General features: G+C 38.4%; 1 protein-coding gene across 6 annotated transcripts in view; it reads left to right on the forward strand.

Annotated features, from left to right (window-relative positions):
* The first annotated feature begins 9,863 nt into the window (after window positions 1–9,863).
* Window positions 9,864–17,392, forward strand: part of LOC147180278 (transcriptional repressor p66-alpha) — a 33,723-nt gene continuing 26,194 nt past the window's right edge. For 3 of the 6 annotated variants that reach the window (XM_086084556.1, XM_086084513.1, XM_086084522.1), the window contains exon 1: window positions 10,319–10,526. In XM_086084556.1, coding sequence (XP_085940682.1) covers window positions 10,404–10,526 — 123 coding nt within the window. In that variant the 5' untranslated portion in view covers window positions 10,319–10,403. The other 3 variants (XM_086084541.1, XM_086084531.1, XM_086084548.1) reach the window with 3 other exon arrangements.

The following is a 17,392-nucleotide window of genomic DNA, read 5'->3' on the forward strand; positions in this document are numbered from 1 at the left end:
TGAATTGCCGCCTGCGTAAAACGGTCTTACTCCTTTAAACGCTCGGCTGAAACATACAATTACACAAAGTTCCATTACTTGATTTTGAATGAATGCGGTGAGTAACTTTTGTCAAGCCGAATTGGTTCAAGTCAGAGAAGAAGAAGAACATAATTGAATACGTGAACTGGTGGAAAATGTACATTCATCAGGCACTTTGTTAGGTGCATTTTTATTACCATTCAATGTAAAGACAGGCAGTTAAACAACAAACTGGAACGTCATGTTAAACTGAGGTAAGATGCAGTCACGTGTTGACCTCAGCCAGGATATGATAGATATTGGATTTAAAGGCTGGGGTTATAAGAAAGTTGAAGATTGAGAAAAGGAAAGTAAAATAAAGGACTTTGAATTTGAACAATGTAAACAATAAAAGGCCATGTGTGTCCACAAGCTGAGAGGCCGTTTTTTCTTTGTCATTCATTGCACAAGAAAATAGTGATGACTAAAACTCAGTGATATTGATTGTTATAATTGTATGCAAATATGCTTAATTTTATATTGATTGTGATACTGATTATTACATCCATCCATCCATTTTCTTAACCGCTTACAATTATATGCAAATATGGTTAATTAATAAATAATAATACGTAGCTGCCTTCTACTTCTTATATAGTGATCCAAAAAAAAGGGGGTTTTTTTTGCTTTTCATAACCCGTACCAATAAAAAAAGAAAGACAGTAAAGCTGAACGGCTAGTAAAATAGAGCACGGCTTGTTTTCAACATTAGCATAATGCTTATTATCAATTATAAACCCAAATGTCACTTTATTGTTCAAAAAGGTCATGGTATAGCTATCACAGTTTCTTAAGATGTACAGTATTTTTATTCTATTTTGTCATCGTTATTTATTTTTATAATTTGTTTAACAATCTGTTGTGTGCTACTGTCACACCTGAATTACCCTTTGGCCATCATTAAATAATGATCTTGTCTTATCTAAATAATAACAATAGTAAATGAATATTAATTCATGTATTCATTTATTTTATTTATTTCACAGGACAATTCAAAACATGAAGTGCGTGGACTATCAAACCCCTCCTCCAAATACTGTATTATTATTTTTTATTATAAATATGACATATTTGAGACCCCGAGAATTCAGAGGATGATGGATGGATAGATAACACATTATCTGGTCGTCATCATCATCATCATCATCATCATCTTCATCATCATCGTCATCTCGCGTCCTTTTATCTCGAGCGCAGCGCAGTAGCTGTCACGTCACGCCACCAGGGGGTGGAGACTGTTCGTCATGAGTTTGAACTTCTGGAACGCTTGAGGCTTTCTTGGACGCAGCCGAGAGGAGCCATTTCCTGCCAAATAGTGAGCCGGTTCCTCCGTCACTTGCAGAAGCCTCTTCCTGCATTCATTGTCACGGCGCTTAATGAGGATTTAAGTTGACGCCGTCGTGTGGCTGCCGGCGGCCATTAAGGCCACCACGTGGACAGAGAAAGACTCCAGAGTTTAATGTAGTTTTAAATTTGGGCTACCCCTCTTATCCCCTGAATCCCCAGTGTCGTCTGTTTTTGTATTATTGGCACCAGACCTTTCCTAAGCACTCGTGTAAGCAGCAGTTCTGTGACACTGCTCGTAGCTCAAAACATTCGCATCTTAAATCATATTACCCCATTGAAATGAATGGAAATGGCAAATGCTATTACTCACTTTCAAACACACAAAAAAAAATTTTTAACTTGGTTTTAGTAATAAGAAAGATAGCACTCTACAGTACTGTATGTTGTGTTAAATATAATGTAACTAATTAACAGTTTTTGCATCACGAGTCCATGTCAGCCACCAGGGGGCAGTATATTACAGACATGCTTAGTACACAGTTCGACAGGTAATAGACTCAGTAAGATGCAGTAATAATAGGGTTTTTTTTTTCAGAAGGAAAATATTATTTTCCTGTATAACCACAACATCTATGCTAGCTATACTAGCCCATAAATGGTGTTTTGCATTGTATGCTAGCATTAAGATAGTGGATTTTTGCAAGTTATGTAATTTGGTGATATATAGAATGTTGTTGTTTTTTGCACTCACACACATATAATATGGTCTCCCAGGCGCGGAAGCGAACTCACGCCAAACTGCACCGAAGGCAAGTGACGGTAACCACTCCGTCACCCGGAGCCTGAACTCAATACGACTCCTTAATTTCCTGACTTTCATGATTGGACAAACTAATTAATCCAGGTGTGTCTGGCCATTGTCGTCGTGGTTACTGTCAATTTGTCCAATCATGAAAGACAGGAAATGAAGGAGCGGTGCTGAGTTCAGGAAGTAGTGGATTTGTGCAAAGAGCCCATTGTCTTTGTTTTATGTTTAAATTCAACAGCTTGACTTGAGTACTTGGCCTCTTTTTGGAATTTTTTTTTTTTATATCTGCTGATTTTTGGGAATTTTCCTGACATACTTCAGAGACCTTGTAAGCTTTTGTTTACATCTCAAACTCCGGTTTCCTCCCACATTCCAAAGACATGCATGGCAGGTTCATTGAACACTCCAAATTATCCATCGGTGTGACTGTGAGTGTGGATGGTTGTTGGTCTCTGCGTGCCCTGCGATTGGCTGGCAACCAGTTCAGAGTGTACCCCGTCTACTGTCCGAAGCCAGCTGGGATAGGCTCCAGCACCCCCGGCGACCCTTGTGAGGCCAAGCGGTTAAGAAAATGGCTGGATGGATACTAATTGGCTGAGCAACAGCCCATCTCTCGAAAACTCAAAGATGGTTTACTCATAACAGGTTCCACTGTGTACATTTGCTAATTGTGGATCAATATAGACAGGACACAAAGTTAGAATGTTACGACGCAAACATGTTTAAACGTAAACATTCAATTCACTCAATGTCAACAATGTTGACACAATAAAATGAGTGTAATCAAGTTAATTTAAAAAAAAATCACATGGAACACTTATTAGGCCCACTATGCATTTATGCAGTATTTTAATGTTGGTAACAATAGTAATACTTTTGAACCCAATGATTTTTTAATATTATTATTTTTTATTTTTAGGTAGTGCTTGGTGTAAAAAGGGTGAGAACATCTGACCTGGTGGATTCACAGCAATACTACAGCACCACCTATTGGCATAAATGTGCCTCTGAAGGTCTGTATAAAACGTTTTCTATAAACCAAAATTAGAGGGCTGCTTGTTTATTTAAAAAAAAGTGGAGCATACTTTTGTATTATTATTATTATTATCGAAACATTCTCATCACATGATGCAGTTTTAACATCGTTTGAGTGTGTTTATAAAACCACATCTTATTCTCAACTACTGTGAGGGTAATATTTTGTCGCTAATAGTAAGAACGCGCAAATTGACAATAGCATGTTTTTATTCCTAAATAAAAACTGAACACTATCTTTTTGAACAACATTATTACTCACAACTTTCCATCAGGTGTGAAGTAACAAAGTAAAAATACTACTGCATTACTGTACTTAATTTGATGTGTGTGTGCGTGCGTGTGTGCGCATAAATTACTTTTGTACTTGAATACAGTGTTCCGTCGTTTTCCGCTGGCGTTAGTTTCCCCAAAAATACCCTCAATAAGCGAAATCCGCGACGTCGTTAGCTATATGATTTACATTTATTATAAATGTTTTAAGGCTCTAAAACACCTCACCAAAGTTTATACACTTTTCTCATTTGCATTTTCTCACATTTATCTCTTGTTTAAACATTCTCAATGTTCAAACTTTCACAAATGTAATCAAATAGGTACTATTGTAATAAATAAATAAATAAATAGGTACTGTAAAAAAAAAAAAAAAAAAATTGCACCAAAAAATCCGAGAAACAGCGAGGCCGCGTTATAGCGAGGGAATACTGTATATTTCAGAGTCTGTACTTTTTTTTACTTTTACAAGTACAAGAGTTGGATCCGTATACCTGCTGTACTTTTACCAGAGTCCTTTTTTTTTTCAACACCAATATCCGTACTTAATACAGAGTGGGAGTATACGTTTGCCACCTCCGCAGTCAACTCTCTCCACTCTCCGAATATGTATTGTTACATTTCCAGTTCTTCCTGTTATCTGGTCCACCGTGGGATACAAACAAACAGTCATTTTCAGGGAGGTCATTATCACGCAAATACTTTTGTCAACAGTTTTGTTTAATTAACTCGCGTTATGAAATGCCAACATCACCGCGTTTTTGCAAGTCATAAAGTTGCTCGCATTTGAGACCTGTCATGAGCATTTTTACAAGCAACGTGTGAGGAATCCATGTCGATTCTTAGAAGAGTTATCAAATAGTAAAAAAATAGGTCAGCACATAAACATCAGCAACTCAAACTTGGACACATTTGGCATTTACTGGATTTTAACTTCTAATAGGGAAGTCAACTCAAGTTTTTTTGGGGCAATAATATGTTTTATACGACCCCACTAGTCTAAATATGATGTTGAGGTTCATATTGCGTTAGTGGAATATAAGTTAAACAGCTAAATCCAGCCGTTTTTTTATCCATCTCAGGGAGCGGCCATTTTGCCACTTGCTGTCGACTGAAGATGACATCAATTTTGCACATTACTCAGGTAACAACCAATCACATTGCAGCTTCAGAAAACAGGTGAGCTGGGGAGTGTCTGGTCGTTGCTGGATTTCACTTTCCTTTGATCCTTCCTCGGGTCTCCTGACAACCTCACGACTCTCGCTGGATTCGGTTTAGGTGAACGGTATGGGAATTTTTTTATAGGTTTTAGGTGAACTAATGAGTGCACACGCACGCACACATACTCACGCACATACAAAATAATAATAAAAATAATAAAAAAATAACCAAAAAATCAAAAAGAGCAATGACGATGACATGTCAAATTGGTAAAATTACCGAATTAACAATACTGAGCTCTAAGAAGAAGAAAAAAAAAAAAAAAAAAACAGGTGAGCTGTGATTGGCCGTTGCCTAAGCCCTGAGCAACATTGATGTCATCTTCGGTCGACAGCAAATGGCCGAATGGCTGCCACCTTAAACATTTCAGGCAAAATGGCCGCTCCTTGAGATGGATAAAGACAGCTGGATTTTGCTGCGTAACTCATATTCCGCTAACGCAATATTAACCAGAATAGCCTATTTTTGATTACATTGCCTTAATAAAACATGTATTTAGTCCTATTTTATGAAGGTAATATTGACCAGATGCTGTTCTGCAGATGCACACAAGTCAACGTATGGCCTCAGGAGATGGAGTGGCGGAATGAGAGGAGTGAGACAATCAGACCTGATGACACAGCATCATCTAAAGAGAAGCTTAGGACGGCAGAATGAAGCTGACAAAGCACTCAATTGCAACAACCCCCACCTGTTAGAGAGCACTGCCCCCCCCCCTCAGCCTCCAATGCTTGTGCTGACTTCTTGTGCTCACATCAGATGTACGGTATGATGGGATTGAGGGATGACTTTGTTTCCTCGGGGATGTAATGAAGACTTGAAATTAACTCATTCACTGCCATTGACGGCTATTGACGTCAAAAATTCAATTTGAACTATTTCTATTAGTTTAACATTTTTTCCACTTTTGTTAACAAGAGTATGAAAGCCTAGAATTTTTTTGTGTACATTTAGAACAGATATAAAATGTATGATTAATCGTGAGTTAACTATTGAAGTCATGCGATTAATTACAATTAAAAACTTTAAACCCCTGTCGCGATTAAACAAAAGAAAAGATTATAAAAAAATTAGGAGCGTCAGGCGATTCAATTTTTTTAATCGTAATTAATTGCATGACTTCAAGTTAACTCACGGTTAATCACAAATTTTATATCCGTTCTAAATGTACAATAAAAAAATTCTAGGTTTTCATACTCTTGTTAACAAAAATGGAAAAAAATGTTTACTAATAGAAATAGTTCAAATGAATATTTGACGTCTATAACCGTCAATGGCAGTGAATGAGTTAAAAGTCAGGTGCTGCTGTAATGGAAAACGTTCTTCTCTTTTTTATTTATATATATATATATATATATATATATATATATATATAAATCCACCATATGTAACAATGTATGTTTATAAATCTGCTGACTTGCCTTTTATTCAACATTTTACCTCATCCTGATTTCAGCGGTCAAAATCTTGCTATACAAAACAATCCAATTTTGGGCGTTGTTTTAATGACCCCGTTTTGGGGAAAGTTGGTTCAAATTGACCCAAGCAGTGGATCTGTCAATTTATGACTCAAACGTTTTTTTAGAGTGTGCTACTTGGAGTATTTTTTTGGTGGTGCTTGGTTTAAAAAGTTTGAGAAGCGCTGCTATAAAAGGTCATCGTATGTTTGGCAAAGTTCTGTGTTAGGAAGCCAAGAAGAGAAGGTCACTGGTCTCAAACACATACATTAAGAAGAGCACCAAGTTTGCACTCCGTTACTTTGTTTTACTTGACAACATACTGCGCACACAAATTGCATTCAATGAATATGCATCAAGCGCTTCGGGTGAGAGGATGACGAGGCTGCACAATTAACATTGCGTTGGGATGGGCGCCTTTTACGAGACCAATTGGCGCCTCTCCAGCAACAATTTTTCAATATTTTGGGGCTGTGCTGTGTCGTAAACTGGCACCTCCCAGCCCTCGGGCAAGTTCTGTAAGTAACTGCAGTTTTGAGACTTGAGGCCTGGTGATCATTCCAAATGAATTCATTTGAAGCAAACCAAAGTGAAAACAAAATTTCTAGGTTTCATGACACTTCAAGTGATCATGAGAGAGAGAGATTATCTTTCCAATTACTCGGTAATTTGCCATGTGAGCACATGTTCACTCTCGTTGGTTATATTTCGGACAACTGTCTTTATGTGCACAAGCTAACAAAAGCAAAAGTTGTTGAATGGCTTATTGTCAAACTCAAGGCCTGGGGGGCAAATCCAACCCACCATATGTGGTGTGCTTAAGCAAATTAACCTTTTCTGTTAAAATATTTGGAGATTGTGACGAAGGAAACAGTGAGTTCTTGTTAGTCTAACATACTGAGGGCCCAACAGCTAATTAGAGATGAACCACAACACAAAAATATGCAGCATCAAATACTTTGACATCAATTTTATTCTACCTTTCATCTTTAGTTTTTTTATTTTATTTGTAAAAAAAAAAATTCTACTTTTTTTTTAATGTATACTTTTCTGCCTTTCTGTTACATTTGTGACATTTTTGGCAGTTTTATGGATATACTATGGCCATTTTCTGCCTTTCTTCTTCATTTTTGGGATATGTTATGACTACATTTTTTTCTGCCTTTTTTTACCAGAAATTTTTGGCAATTTTGTGGACATTTTATTGATTTCTTCTTTTGTTTTTGGACACGCTTTTGTTACTTTTTAAACCTTTTCTTTTCTGCCTTTTAAAAAAAAAAAAATTCAACCTTTTTTTTGCAATTTGTGTACATTTTATGGTAATTCCCAGGATTTCTTTTTTTTGTTTTTGGACATTTTATGTTTACTTTTTGGACAGTTCAAATAATATTTTATGGTAATTTTCTTCCTTTCTTTTGTTTTGGGGCATTTTAGGTTACTTTTTGAACATTTTCTTTTCTGCCTTTTTTATTCAATTCTCTGGCATTTCTGGCAATTTCATGGACTTTTTTTTTAGTACATTTCTGCTTTTCTTCTTCCTTTTTGGACATTTTATGGTCACTTTTTAGATATATTTAGGTCATTTTTAAATACTTTTTCATCTTTTATCAATTTGGACTCTGACATTTTTAGGAATATTTAATTATTAATTTTTATACTAAATCAATTAATTAGAAGATTTTTTATCTAAAAAAAATGCAAATAAATATGTAAAAAAATATATTAATTTCTACTATTTTTCTTTTTTTTATCCACAGAAAGCCACATGTAGCTCCAGAGCCGCAGGTTGCAGATGCGGATGCTGCGTTGCGATGCGTTGCATCTATTGATGATCCTTTTATTTATTTCCATTTTTATTTATTTGTTATATGTTCAAATTATCAATTGATCAATCGATCATCACATGCATAGATTCTATCCAAAGTGCAATATTATAGAGCGTAGGGCTGGGAATCTTTGACTGTCTCACGATTCGATCCGATTCTGATTTTTGGGTCTGCGATTTGATTCAGAATCGATGGTCGATTCAGAAAATTTTTAAATTAAAAAAAATTTGATTGACAATGATTTCTGCTTCAATTTATAGATATGCAAAGAATTGTCATGATCTACTCGAGTCTGACTCGCTAATGCTAATTAGCGCGCTACTCGTGGCACTTTTATCACTCAAAAGAACGACTATTCATACAAAACGCTTCAGGAATGTATACAGAGAAGCATCTTAACATCCTAAACTGCAAAAAAAAAAAAACACTTTTATTGGAATAACTTGATCATGACTTTTTGCTTCTATGTGGCTACAACTTAACAGTGTATCGGAACGAGCGGAACCACACTGCCCCTAAGTGGCCAAATCGTGTACAACATGAACAGTGCTCCCAATAAAGGCACACACAAACAAGGACAAGACAGTATAAAATAATTGAAATAAAATCGATTTTTGGGACATTTAAAATCGATTCTTATGAGAATCGTTTTTTTTTTGGCACACCCCTAATAGAGTGTTATTGTTCTTTTGAAAAATCACATTACAGAAATGATTGTTTTGGGATTGGATGCCGGAAGGGCATTTCCAATCATTTCAATGCTGAAAGAAAATTTGAGATACGAGTGTCACAGTGTCGAACAAGTTAAATTCATATCTCAAGGCAGCACTGTAAGTACTTTTTAACAGTACTGTATTGTATCCTTGTTTACCTGTTAGTTTCCTCAATACTCAAGAAATGCTCAAATACAGATACCTAAAAAAAAAATCTACATAAGCACAATAACCAAGTACAGCGTTGCCTTGAGATCCGAGTGACCTGACAAATGAGCTTGTCAAAATACGAGTTGTCGATCAGATGATTTTTTTTTTTTTTGCTTTGGCTTGCGAGCACAAACTTGAGATACAAGCAATTCGCAGGGAGATCTTGACTTTCTTGCAAATTTGTATCCTTGATTATTTAATTGCACTGAATATAATAATTAGAAACTGTGCTGCAGTTTTTTAAAAATACAGAATGCACTTTAATAATTACTACTTGCATTTAAGCACTTCAGGCTGTTGATTAAAAGTTGAAGAGTTTTCTTACTTGTTGCTTATCTTGTCTATATTTTATATTACCTGCCAAAGGCCTACAAATGAGCGGTATGCTAGTTTAGGCACATTTACACAAGTATTGTACAAGTGTCCTTTCAAATAAACAATAAAATGATATCTAATTAATGTTGTTAGCAAAAACCAATCTTTGTACTGCTCTCGGGTGGCCAAAGGCGCATCGCAATGTACAGTAGGCCTATGTGCCAACTAATCCATTTTTATTTTTATTTTAATCCGTTTAATTGACTCATTACAATTTTGTAGCGCGCTATTTCCCCCCCACTAATTAAAGCACATTACAATCATTTTTGGTTGGATTTTTGGAGGGAACCTGGATTAATGGCATTTCCATTCATTTCAATGGAGGAGAGATGATTTCATTTTGCGTTCTGAGTTACGAGCGTGGTCAAGAAAATAACCAAGCTTGTATCTCAAGACACTTGCTTATGGCAGATCAAGTGTGATATGATCAATTTTGTAAGATGGTTGTGCAGAAATGAGTGAGCGTGTATAGGCAAGCTGGCCTGCCCCCCCCTCCCCCCTCCCCACGAGGAGCCCTGGAAGGGGGGGTCCCTGACTTTTCTCATCCTTCCTACCTTGGCCCTCGGTGGTCCATCGGTTTACGTGATGTGATCCCGTCGCCCTGGTATGCCGAGGTGCGCATGCCCACTAAAGAGGACGCAGCGGCTCCATGTGTGTTGAGGCGCATTATTTGGCAACAGACGCGGCAGCGGGGAGGGCCGAAAAAAAAAGAAGAGGATATCCCCTTGGTTTCAAAAAAAAGCAACGATTTATCCAGGTTAACAGCAGATTAAACATTCCTTGGTCGACCATCGGCGACGAGCGGGCGACAAAGCGACCGAGTAAGTTGCCCGTGTGCGTGTTGGGGGGGGTGGCGGGGGGTGTTTGAAGCCGAAGTTTTTTAGTGAGTGGGTCGAGGGGAGCCTTTTTATTCCGTCTCGCCGCGAGGAGCGAGGGCTTCCTTCACCTATCTGTGACGATAAAGAAGCTGATGAAAAGTAACACTTCTCCGCAGAGCCAAAGGTTGAGCCGTGGGGAGGGAAGGGGAGGGGGGGGGGGGGAGGGGGGGGGTCCCACTCTACCAAAATTGTTTCTTTTTGAAATGTTCTGAAGCTTGTCGCGCTTACCGGAGCGGAATCTTGTTCGCCCAAGTGGTGAAATGAAGCGACTTCAAGCGGGGATTATAACGTTTCCTCGCCGGCGGCAAGCTCCTGGTGTGGGCCGGTCGGTTACATTACCGAGTTCCGACCCGACCATTTTCCTTCGGGAGGGGGACGGAAAGGTAAACACGACCCTCCCGCTTTGCTACGCTCAAGTTTGACTTTGTAAAAACGACGGGGGGGATGTTTTCGAAAGTTGCTGCCCCCTCGCTGGAGATGACGACTGTCCCGCATCGGGGAACAGCCAGGTCAGCGATCCGGGGCTCGGTTCTGACCGTGTGGGTCTTGTTGACATGCGACTGTGTCCGCCCGGGGGACTTTTTTTTTTTTTTATCACTTTGACTGGAAATGTGTGTTGTGGACTTTTTTTTGATGGCTTCATGCGAGCGTTGAAACGTGCGAGCTAAAGTGACTGCTTGTTGTTGTTTGTGCGGCGGAGCTAATGTTAGCTCGCTAACTCCTTCGCGAGCTCACCTCCTTTCGAGGCGGCGTCAACATTCAAAAGCCGGCCGGTTGCACATGTACTGTGGGGCTGGCTTTAGGTTTTAAAGGGCCGACTTTTGCTTTATGGGCTCGACCCCGGACGGCGGAGGCTTTGCTGTCCGTTTTGAAGCCCACGGCAGCCGCCACTGTTTGGTTCTGCTATCTCGTAGCTAATCTTCCTACTTCTCGCTGTGACAAGCGTAGTCAGTCTTCCTCCTCTTAAAGCTAAACACACGCGCGCGCGCGCTCAGGCCCTCACGCACACCCCGTACACACACATTATCCAACCAGGGGTTTCTCGGAGTAACGTTTCCAATGTTCTCCAGGTGTGTCAGAAAACTTTCCAGAACTCATGTCCCAAAACAGCAACATCGGTTTTCGTGATTAATCGGATGGTGCCGATCTTTTTTTTCTTACTCATTTTCAAAACGTTTCTCCTAAACTAGTGTACCTAACCCTAACCCTAACCCGAAGTCGAATGCTTTTCAAAGAGTGGAGACTTGAGAGTGTCTTTTCACCAAGGATAAATGCTGCATTTGAGGAAAGTGGGGAAACCGGATTTATCCCTCTCGAATTGTGTCAGTTCCGACCTCAAGACGTTTGAGGCAAATGTAAATACAAGACATAGGTCCATGTGACACATGAATTGGATTGACCGTGTTAACCAGAACAACAAACAATTTATCGGAATCAGCCATTTTTGTTGTTTACTTTAGCCCGCAACGCTTTGAGGGCGGAACCGGGACGCTATAATAAGTGGGATAAATCTGACTTCAAACCTTTCTCGAATGCATTTAATTACGCCGCTATTTTGACTTGTGACGTAAGCTCAGAATCGTCAATACAATACATTTCAACAAATTGAATTGCTAAGTCAATCTGAAGAGCGAAAGACGGCGGCCGGAGGTGGTCATTGCTAATACTTAGGCTGTGTTCAGACTGCCAGCCAAACTCCGATTTTTTAGCCCATCCAGATTGGAAGTGGGCGGCTCTTTTGTAGTCTGAACAATCTGATCGCATGAAATCCAATTATTACTGGGATGGAGTGAAACCACATTCGGGAGGTAGTTTCATATCCAATTTGGATAGGATGCGTCTCAGTTTGAACAGCTCCAAACACACAGATCGGACTTGACTGTCCGTGACGTCACACTACGACGCAAAACCCAAATGCGCCAGCGCCAGCGCAGTCGGTATCCCATCGGTACCACCTACCCGACTGATTCCTCACATGCTATGGCGGTCAAACGCCTATAAATGCCTCTGATGCCCCTTTGGCTCCTCGCATGCGCGACCAGAAATACAATGTGACCGTTTTTTAAATTTATTTTTTATTATATATATATATTTTTTTAAAGAGCTCAGTATTGTTCTTTCGGAAATGTCATCATCATTGCTCTTTATTTATTTATTTATTTTATTTTTTATTTTTTTTGTGTGTGGGTGAGTATGTGCGTGCGTGCGTGCGTGTATTTGTTAGCTCACCAAAAAAACCTATTAGAAAAAATCCCATACCGTTCACCTAAACCGAACACCGCCGTCAGGAGACCCGAGGAAGGACCAAAGAAAACCAAGGAAGGTGAAATCCAGCACCGACCAGACACCACCCACCGGGCCACCCACCAGAACTCCTCCCCAACCCAATGACAATGTGACCGTTTTAACGCTACCTACTTCAAACGCTGAAGTCGGTCCTGCTACACTCTCAGTTCTTTGCGTTGGTTGCTTGCTGATACGCTGAAACTCGTTTCAGTGTGGACGGGGTCCTTTGAGGGACAGTGTGTAAGATTTAGTGCCATCAATGCATTCATTTAAAAAAATAAACCACAATATGAATTTCATTCATATGCACCCCAAAAAAAAGGTTTATCACACTAGCATGCATTTTTTAATATATATAATCGTAGGTTTAGTCATCGCTAATTGTATTAGATAGGTCGTGTTGCGCCTTACGAGAGGCTAGCTAGCATGTTTTTCGCCGCTTAACGTAGCGCGGCTTGTGTTGAACACAATGGGTCGAACCTCCGCTTAGGTTCCACAGCTGGGGCCTGCAGGTGGTCGTCACCGAGTCCCGTGATTCTGAATCCCACCGCTTGTCTCCCTCTGCTTTTCTTTCGCTTGCTTTTGCCAGCTTCTTCCGCTCGCTGCACTTGTTAGCCGCTCAAGGTAATTCTTGCTAGCTGCTCCAGCAAGTTCTTCCTCGCTAGCCTGCTTGCTTCACTCCAAATAATTGGTTGTCATTGGCGGTAGGCTTGCGAAGTGTGGCGCCGTAGTGCGCGCTTCAAAATTGTTCTATTAGTTCACCACTAGATGGCACTAAATCCTACACACTGTCCTTTTAAAACCGTATGAAACCCACAATTAATATTTCCTTTTAGAAGAAATGTACTGTAAATCCAATTATCTGTTCCGGAGTCTGGACCTTAGATACACAACTAAAGATACATTTTATACAGAATAACTATACAACAAAAAATTAATCTTGTGGAGAATAACTATAGTTCAACATACAGGAGACATGTTTTAAATAAATATTAAGTGAAGTTGAATGGTCTCACGCGGCTTCGTCTGTCCTTCCTTCCTTTTCTCGGTCTCTCCTTCGGTCTCTTGAGGCCTCCCTGATTTTATGTTTTTTGGATTTGTTGGGGTCTGGATGTTTCTTGGGTTGGGGAGGAGTTCTGGTGGGGGGTGTCTGGTCGGTGCTGGATTTCACCTTCCTTGGTTTTCTTTGGTCCTTCCTCGGGTCTCCTGACGGCGGTGTTCGGTTTAGGTGAACGGTATGAGATTTTTTCTAATAGGTTTTTTGGTGAGCTAACAAATACACGCACGCACGCACATACACATACTCACCCACACACACACAAAAAATAAAAATAAAAATAAAAAATAAAGAGCAATGATGATGACATTTCCGAATGAACAATACTGAGCTCTTAAAAAAAAAGAAAAGTGAAGTTAAATGGTGAGAAAAAGTAGCCAGTTTTGTACTTTGCTATGAGTACTTTCTTAAATTCTATCATGTTTCTTGCCTACTTAAACTGCTGGCACTCTGGACTTTCTGCCGTATTGAGTAAAATGTTCACTTCCATCAGATGGCAAGGCCTATTTCGCTATTCAAACCTTTATTAACAACTCAAGGCAAATCCTCCTACTCTGCCCGGCGACACTCGGGAAAATTTGGGCCACATTGGCGTAATACATTCTGTCAAAAGTCCGGCCTTTAAATTACACGACCATCTTGATGTCGTAATCTTAATGTCAATTGAACGCGAATAGTATGTGCACCATGAAACCCCATATTATTATTATTATTATTTTTTTTTACATTTTAACCTAAATATTCATGACCTGTTTAATAGAAAGGAACTTAATCATCCATCCTTCCATTTTCTGTACTTAATTCAATATTTATCCATCGTCGCTGGCAGACTTATGGAAAGCCGTTCGAGCTTTGATTCAGCATCCTTGCCATCCAGCTTAAGTTCCATGTACTAGAACGCTCTTTGTCCTAGCGTTGGCCTACTAGTACGACCTCAAGCTGGATGCAAGGAAAGTGAAAAATGCTGAAATTACTTCAATAACTTTATTGAAAAAATGGTCAAACAGTTTTGCCATACTAGTAGGACAACTACTTCCTAATAGCAAGGCAAACCTTAGCACTACTTGACAACTGCATGCTACTAGTGCTGCTCGTGACATTAAACTTTTACTAGCTAAAATCTAGTGTTTAATGAGTAGGTGCACAATTTTGCCTCACTAGTAACATGTAGTTGCCCGACTGGCATGCCCAATTTGTCTACTATTTTACGAGAATTTCATACAATAGTGGTGGCAAAAAAAGGCTGCTAGTAAGACAGTTGTTCTACTAGTGCGTCGAAATATCCTACTAGTGAGAACAAAGCGCATACTATCAGAATAAAGTTGTATATTTGAGAATTTTTTTTTCAAGATTAACGTGCTAATAGTAACACAATAAAGTCATTTTGAAGAAAAAAAAACTTTATAGACAAAAGTCATCTATTTTCAAGATTAGTCATAGTTTTATCCCCCCCCAAAAAGTTGCATTTCATTTGAATTAAAGTCGTACAAATACCAGAATCAGGTAACAGGTTTTTGAGATAGAGGTGCGTTTCCAAGGAAAAATAAAATAAAAAATAAAATATTCCAAGAATAAATTTTTATATTTTCAAGATAGAAAGTACATGGTTAAACTGAATATGTCAATTATGCCATTAACCGCGTCATTGCTGTCGCATAATTACTTACAACGTACCGGATCAACATTAGCTTCTGTAATAAATATTGAACAAATAAATAAATTATAATGACATTGCAGTATACAGTTTTTTTTTAAATATTTATTTGCATTTTGTTAAATTAATACAAATAAAGCACTTTATATCCATCCGTAATGTGATGTGTTGCTCTATTTATATTCAGGTTATTTTTGAGTCACAACTCATGGATTTTGTGTTCAAATCAAAACAATACCCAGGAAACAAAAACATAGTTTCTGTATTGGCGCAATGCATTATGGGATATATTATGTTTCTAGTGACTGTCATGTTCACTAATTTTCAAGGTGCGATGCAGGCAATAACCTTTAGTTACTCCACATTTGAACATCAGTACCCAATGGCAACTCATTTGCCCACTCATATGTTGAGAAATCATCGTTTTTGGCCCCATTGACCACACATATGTGTTTCCAATCTGCATCGCTTTGCCTCTCGTGTATAACTCCACATGAAAAAGAACCTACAAATGATGCACGCGCAGTATGCAAGGATGTCAGATTTATGCATCTGACATTTTAACTGGTCCAAAGCTGAGGTCGGGACAAGCTGTTTTTTTTTGTTGGGGCATTTTCAAAAAATTCTACAACATAATTGATTGCAAGTTATTTTTCAGAGCCCAAAGCTTAGTTTGAGAATGAGAATCAATTCAGAACAATTTTAATCGAAGATTGCCGTCTGCGTGTATAGGATGAAACGTTTCAAACCTACTTTTCAGACAGTTTATTATTTTATTTTTTATTTTTTTATTTTTTTTTATCCCTCTTTTTCTGTTTCTTATAAAGAGCTCAGTATTGTTCATTCGGAAATGTCATCATCATTGCCCTTTATTTTTTATTTATATATATATATATTTTTTAAAATATATATATATATATATATATATATATATATATATATATATATATATATATATATATATAAATATATATATATATATATATATATATATATATATATATATATATAAATATATATATATATATATATATATATATACATACTATTTTTATTTTTTTTTTGTATGTGTATGTGCGTGCGTGCGTGCGTGTATTTGTTAGCTCACCAAAAACCTATTGGAAAAAATCCCAGTTTACTTCTAATGGAAGCGTGTATGTGTGCGTGTGTGTTCATGTTGTGTTGCTCAAGCAGCATTTCTTGCCGCGGCAGCAGATTTGGCTGTTTAACTTCAACCGTGGCAATGTTTGTACTTCTGATGAAATGCTAAAAGTCTTATGTCATAATAGCTCATCACTTATCAGATCACGTGTCATTATGTCATATCGCCTGCTCTATAGCAATGCGATAGCATAATGGCATTATTTTCGATATTATCGTATATATTTATAATCCAATTCAAAATTTTGGTGTCACTTAGGAATATCCTTTTTTCTTATTCTTTTTGTTGAAATAAAATTAATTTTTTTCCCCATGAAAATGACATAAAATTAGGAGTACTGTACATTTTAAACATTGTTCATGTGGTGTACGCCTATTAAATAAACATGGATTACTTTCCATCGAAATGTATGGACGCTGACATTCTCATCTAATTTGATAAACGCCTGAACGCTTCCTAAATGTGAAGCACAGTGGATGGTAAAGTACTCTTTCAGATGAATTGCACGCTGAATGATGGCATTGAAAACCAACTGCTTCTGCTACTAGTTGTCATGGCTAGCTAGCTGTCGGCAATTTGTTTAGTGCCGATTTTAAAACTTGAGGTGCTTCAGAACGGCGTTGCAACATCGCACACGTAATTCCAGACAAAGTGTACACAATGTACAGTAGCGCTAATTCTAGCCAAGATAGCTGCAGTATTATTACTATTACTAGTGTTAGCCAAGATGGCTAGCATTAGCGCCACAGCGCACCGCTAGCGTACGCTACTTGGCCAGTTGTGTTCAGCCGCGTCGCTCGGCGTGCGTCTGGCCGAAAGTACTTTTACTCGTTTTAACTAGTACTTTTATAACGCCACAATGTAATTATTAAATATCTTTATACACACACTCGTCATCAAGGATCAAAATGTTACTTTTACTAAGATAATCCTTATTTCTTTGCCTTGACCCTATAGCCTATAGCGTTGACATTTGTTTGCCATGAACTACCGGTATAATCTGTTTCCTCCTCGGGTCGTTGAATCGGTGGAGGTCTGAGGTCTGTGGATCTCACGCGTCTTCGTCTGTCCTTCCTTCCTTTTCTCGGTC

The sequence above is a fragment of the Leptonotus elevatus genome, chromosome 1 (genome assembly GCF_054856555.1).
Source record: "Leptonotus elevatus isolate MCC_2025b chromosome 1, RoL_Lele_1.0, whole genome shotgun sequence".
Taxonomy (NCBI): Eukaryota; Metazoa; Chordata; class Actinopteri; order Syngnathiformes; family Syngnathidae; genus Leptonotus; species Leptonotus elevatus.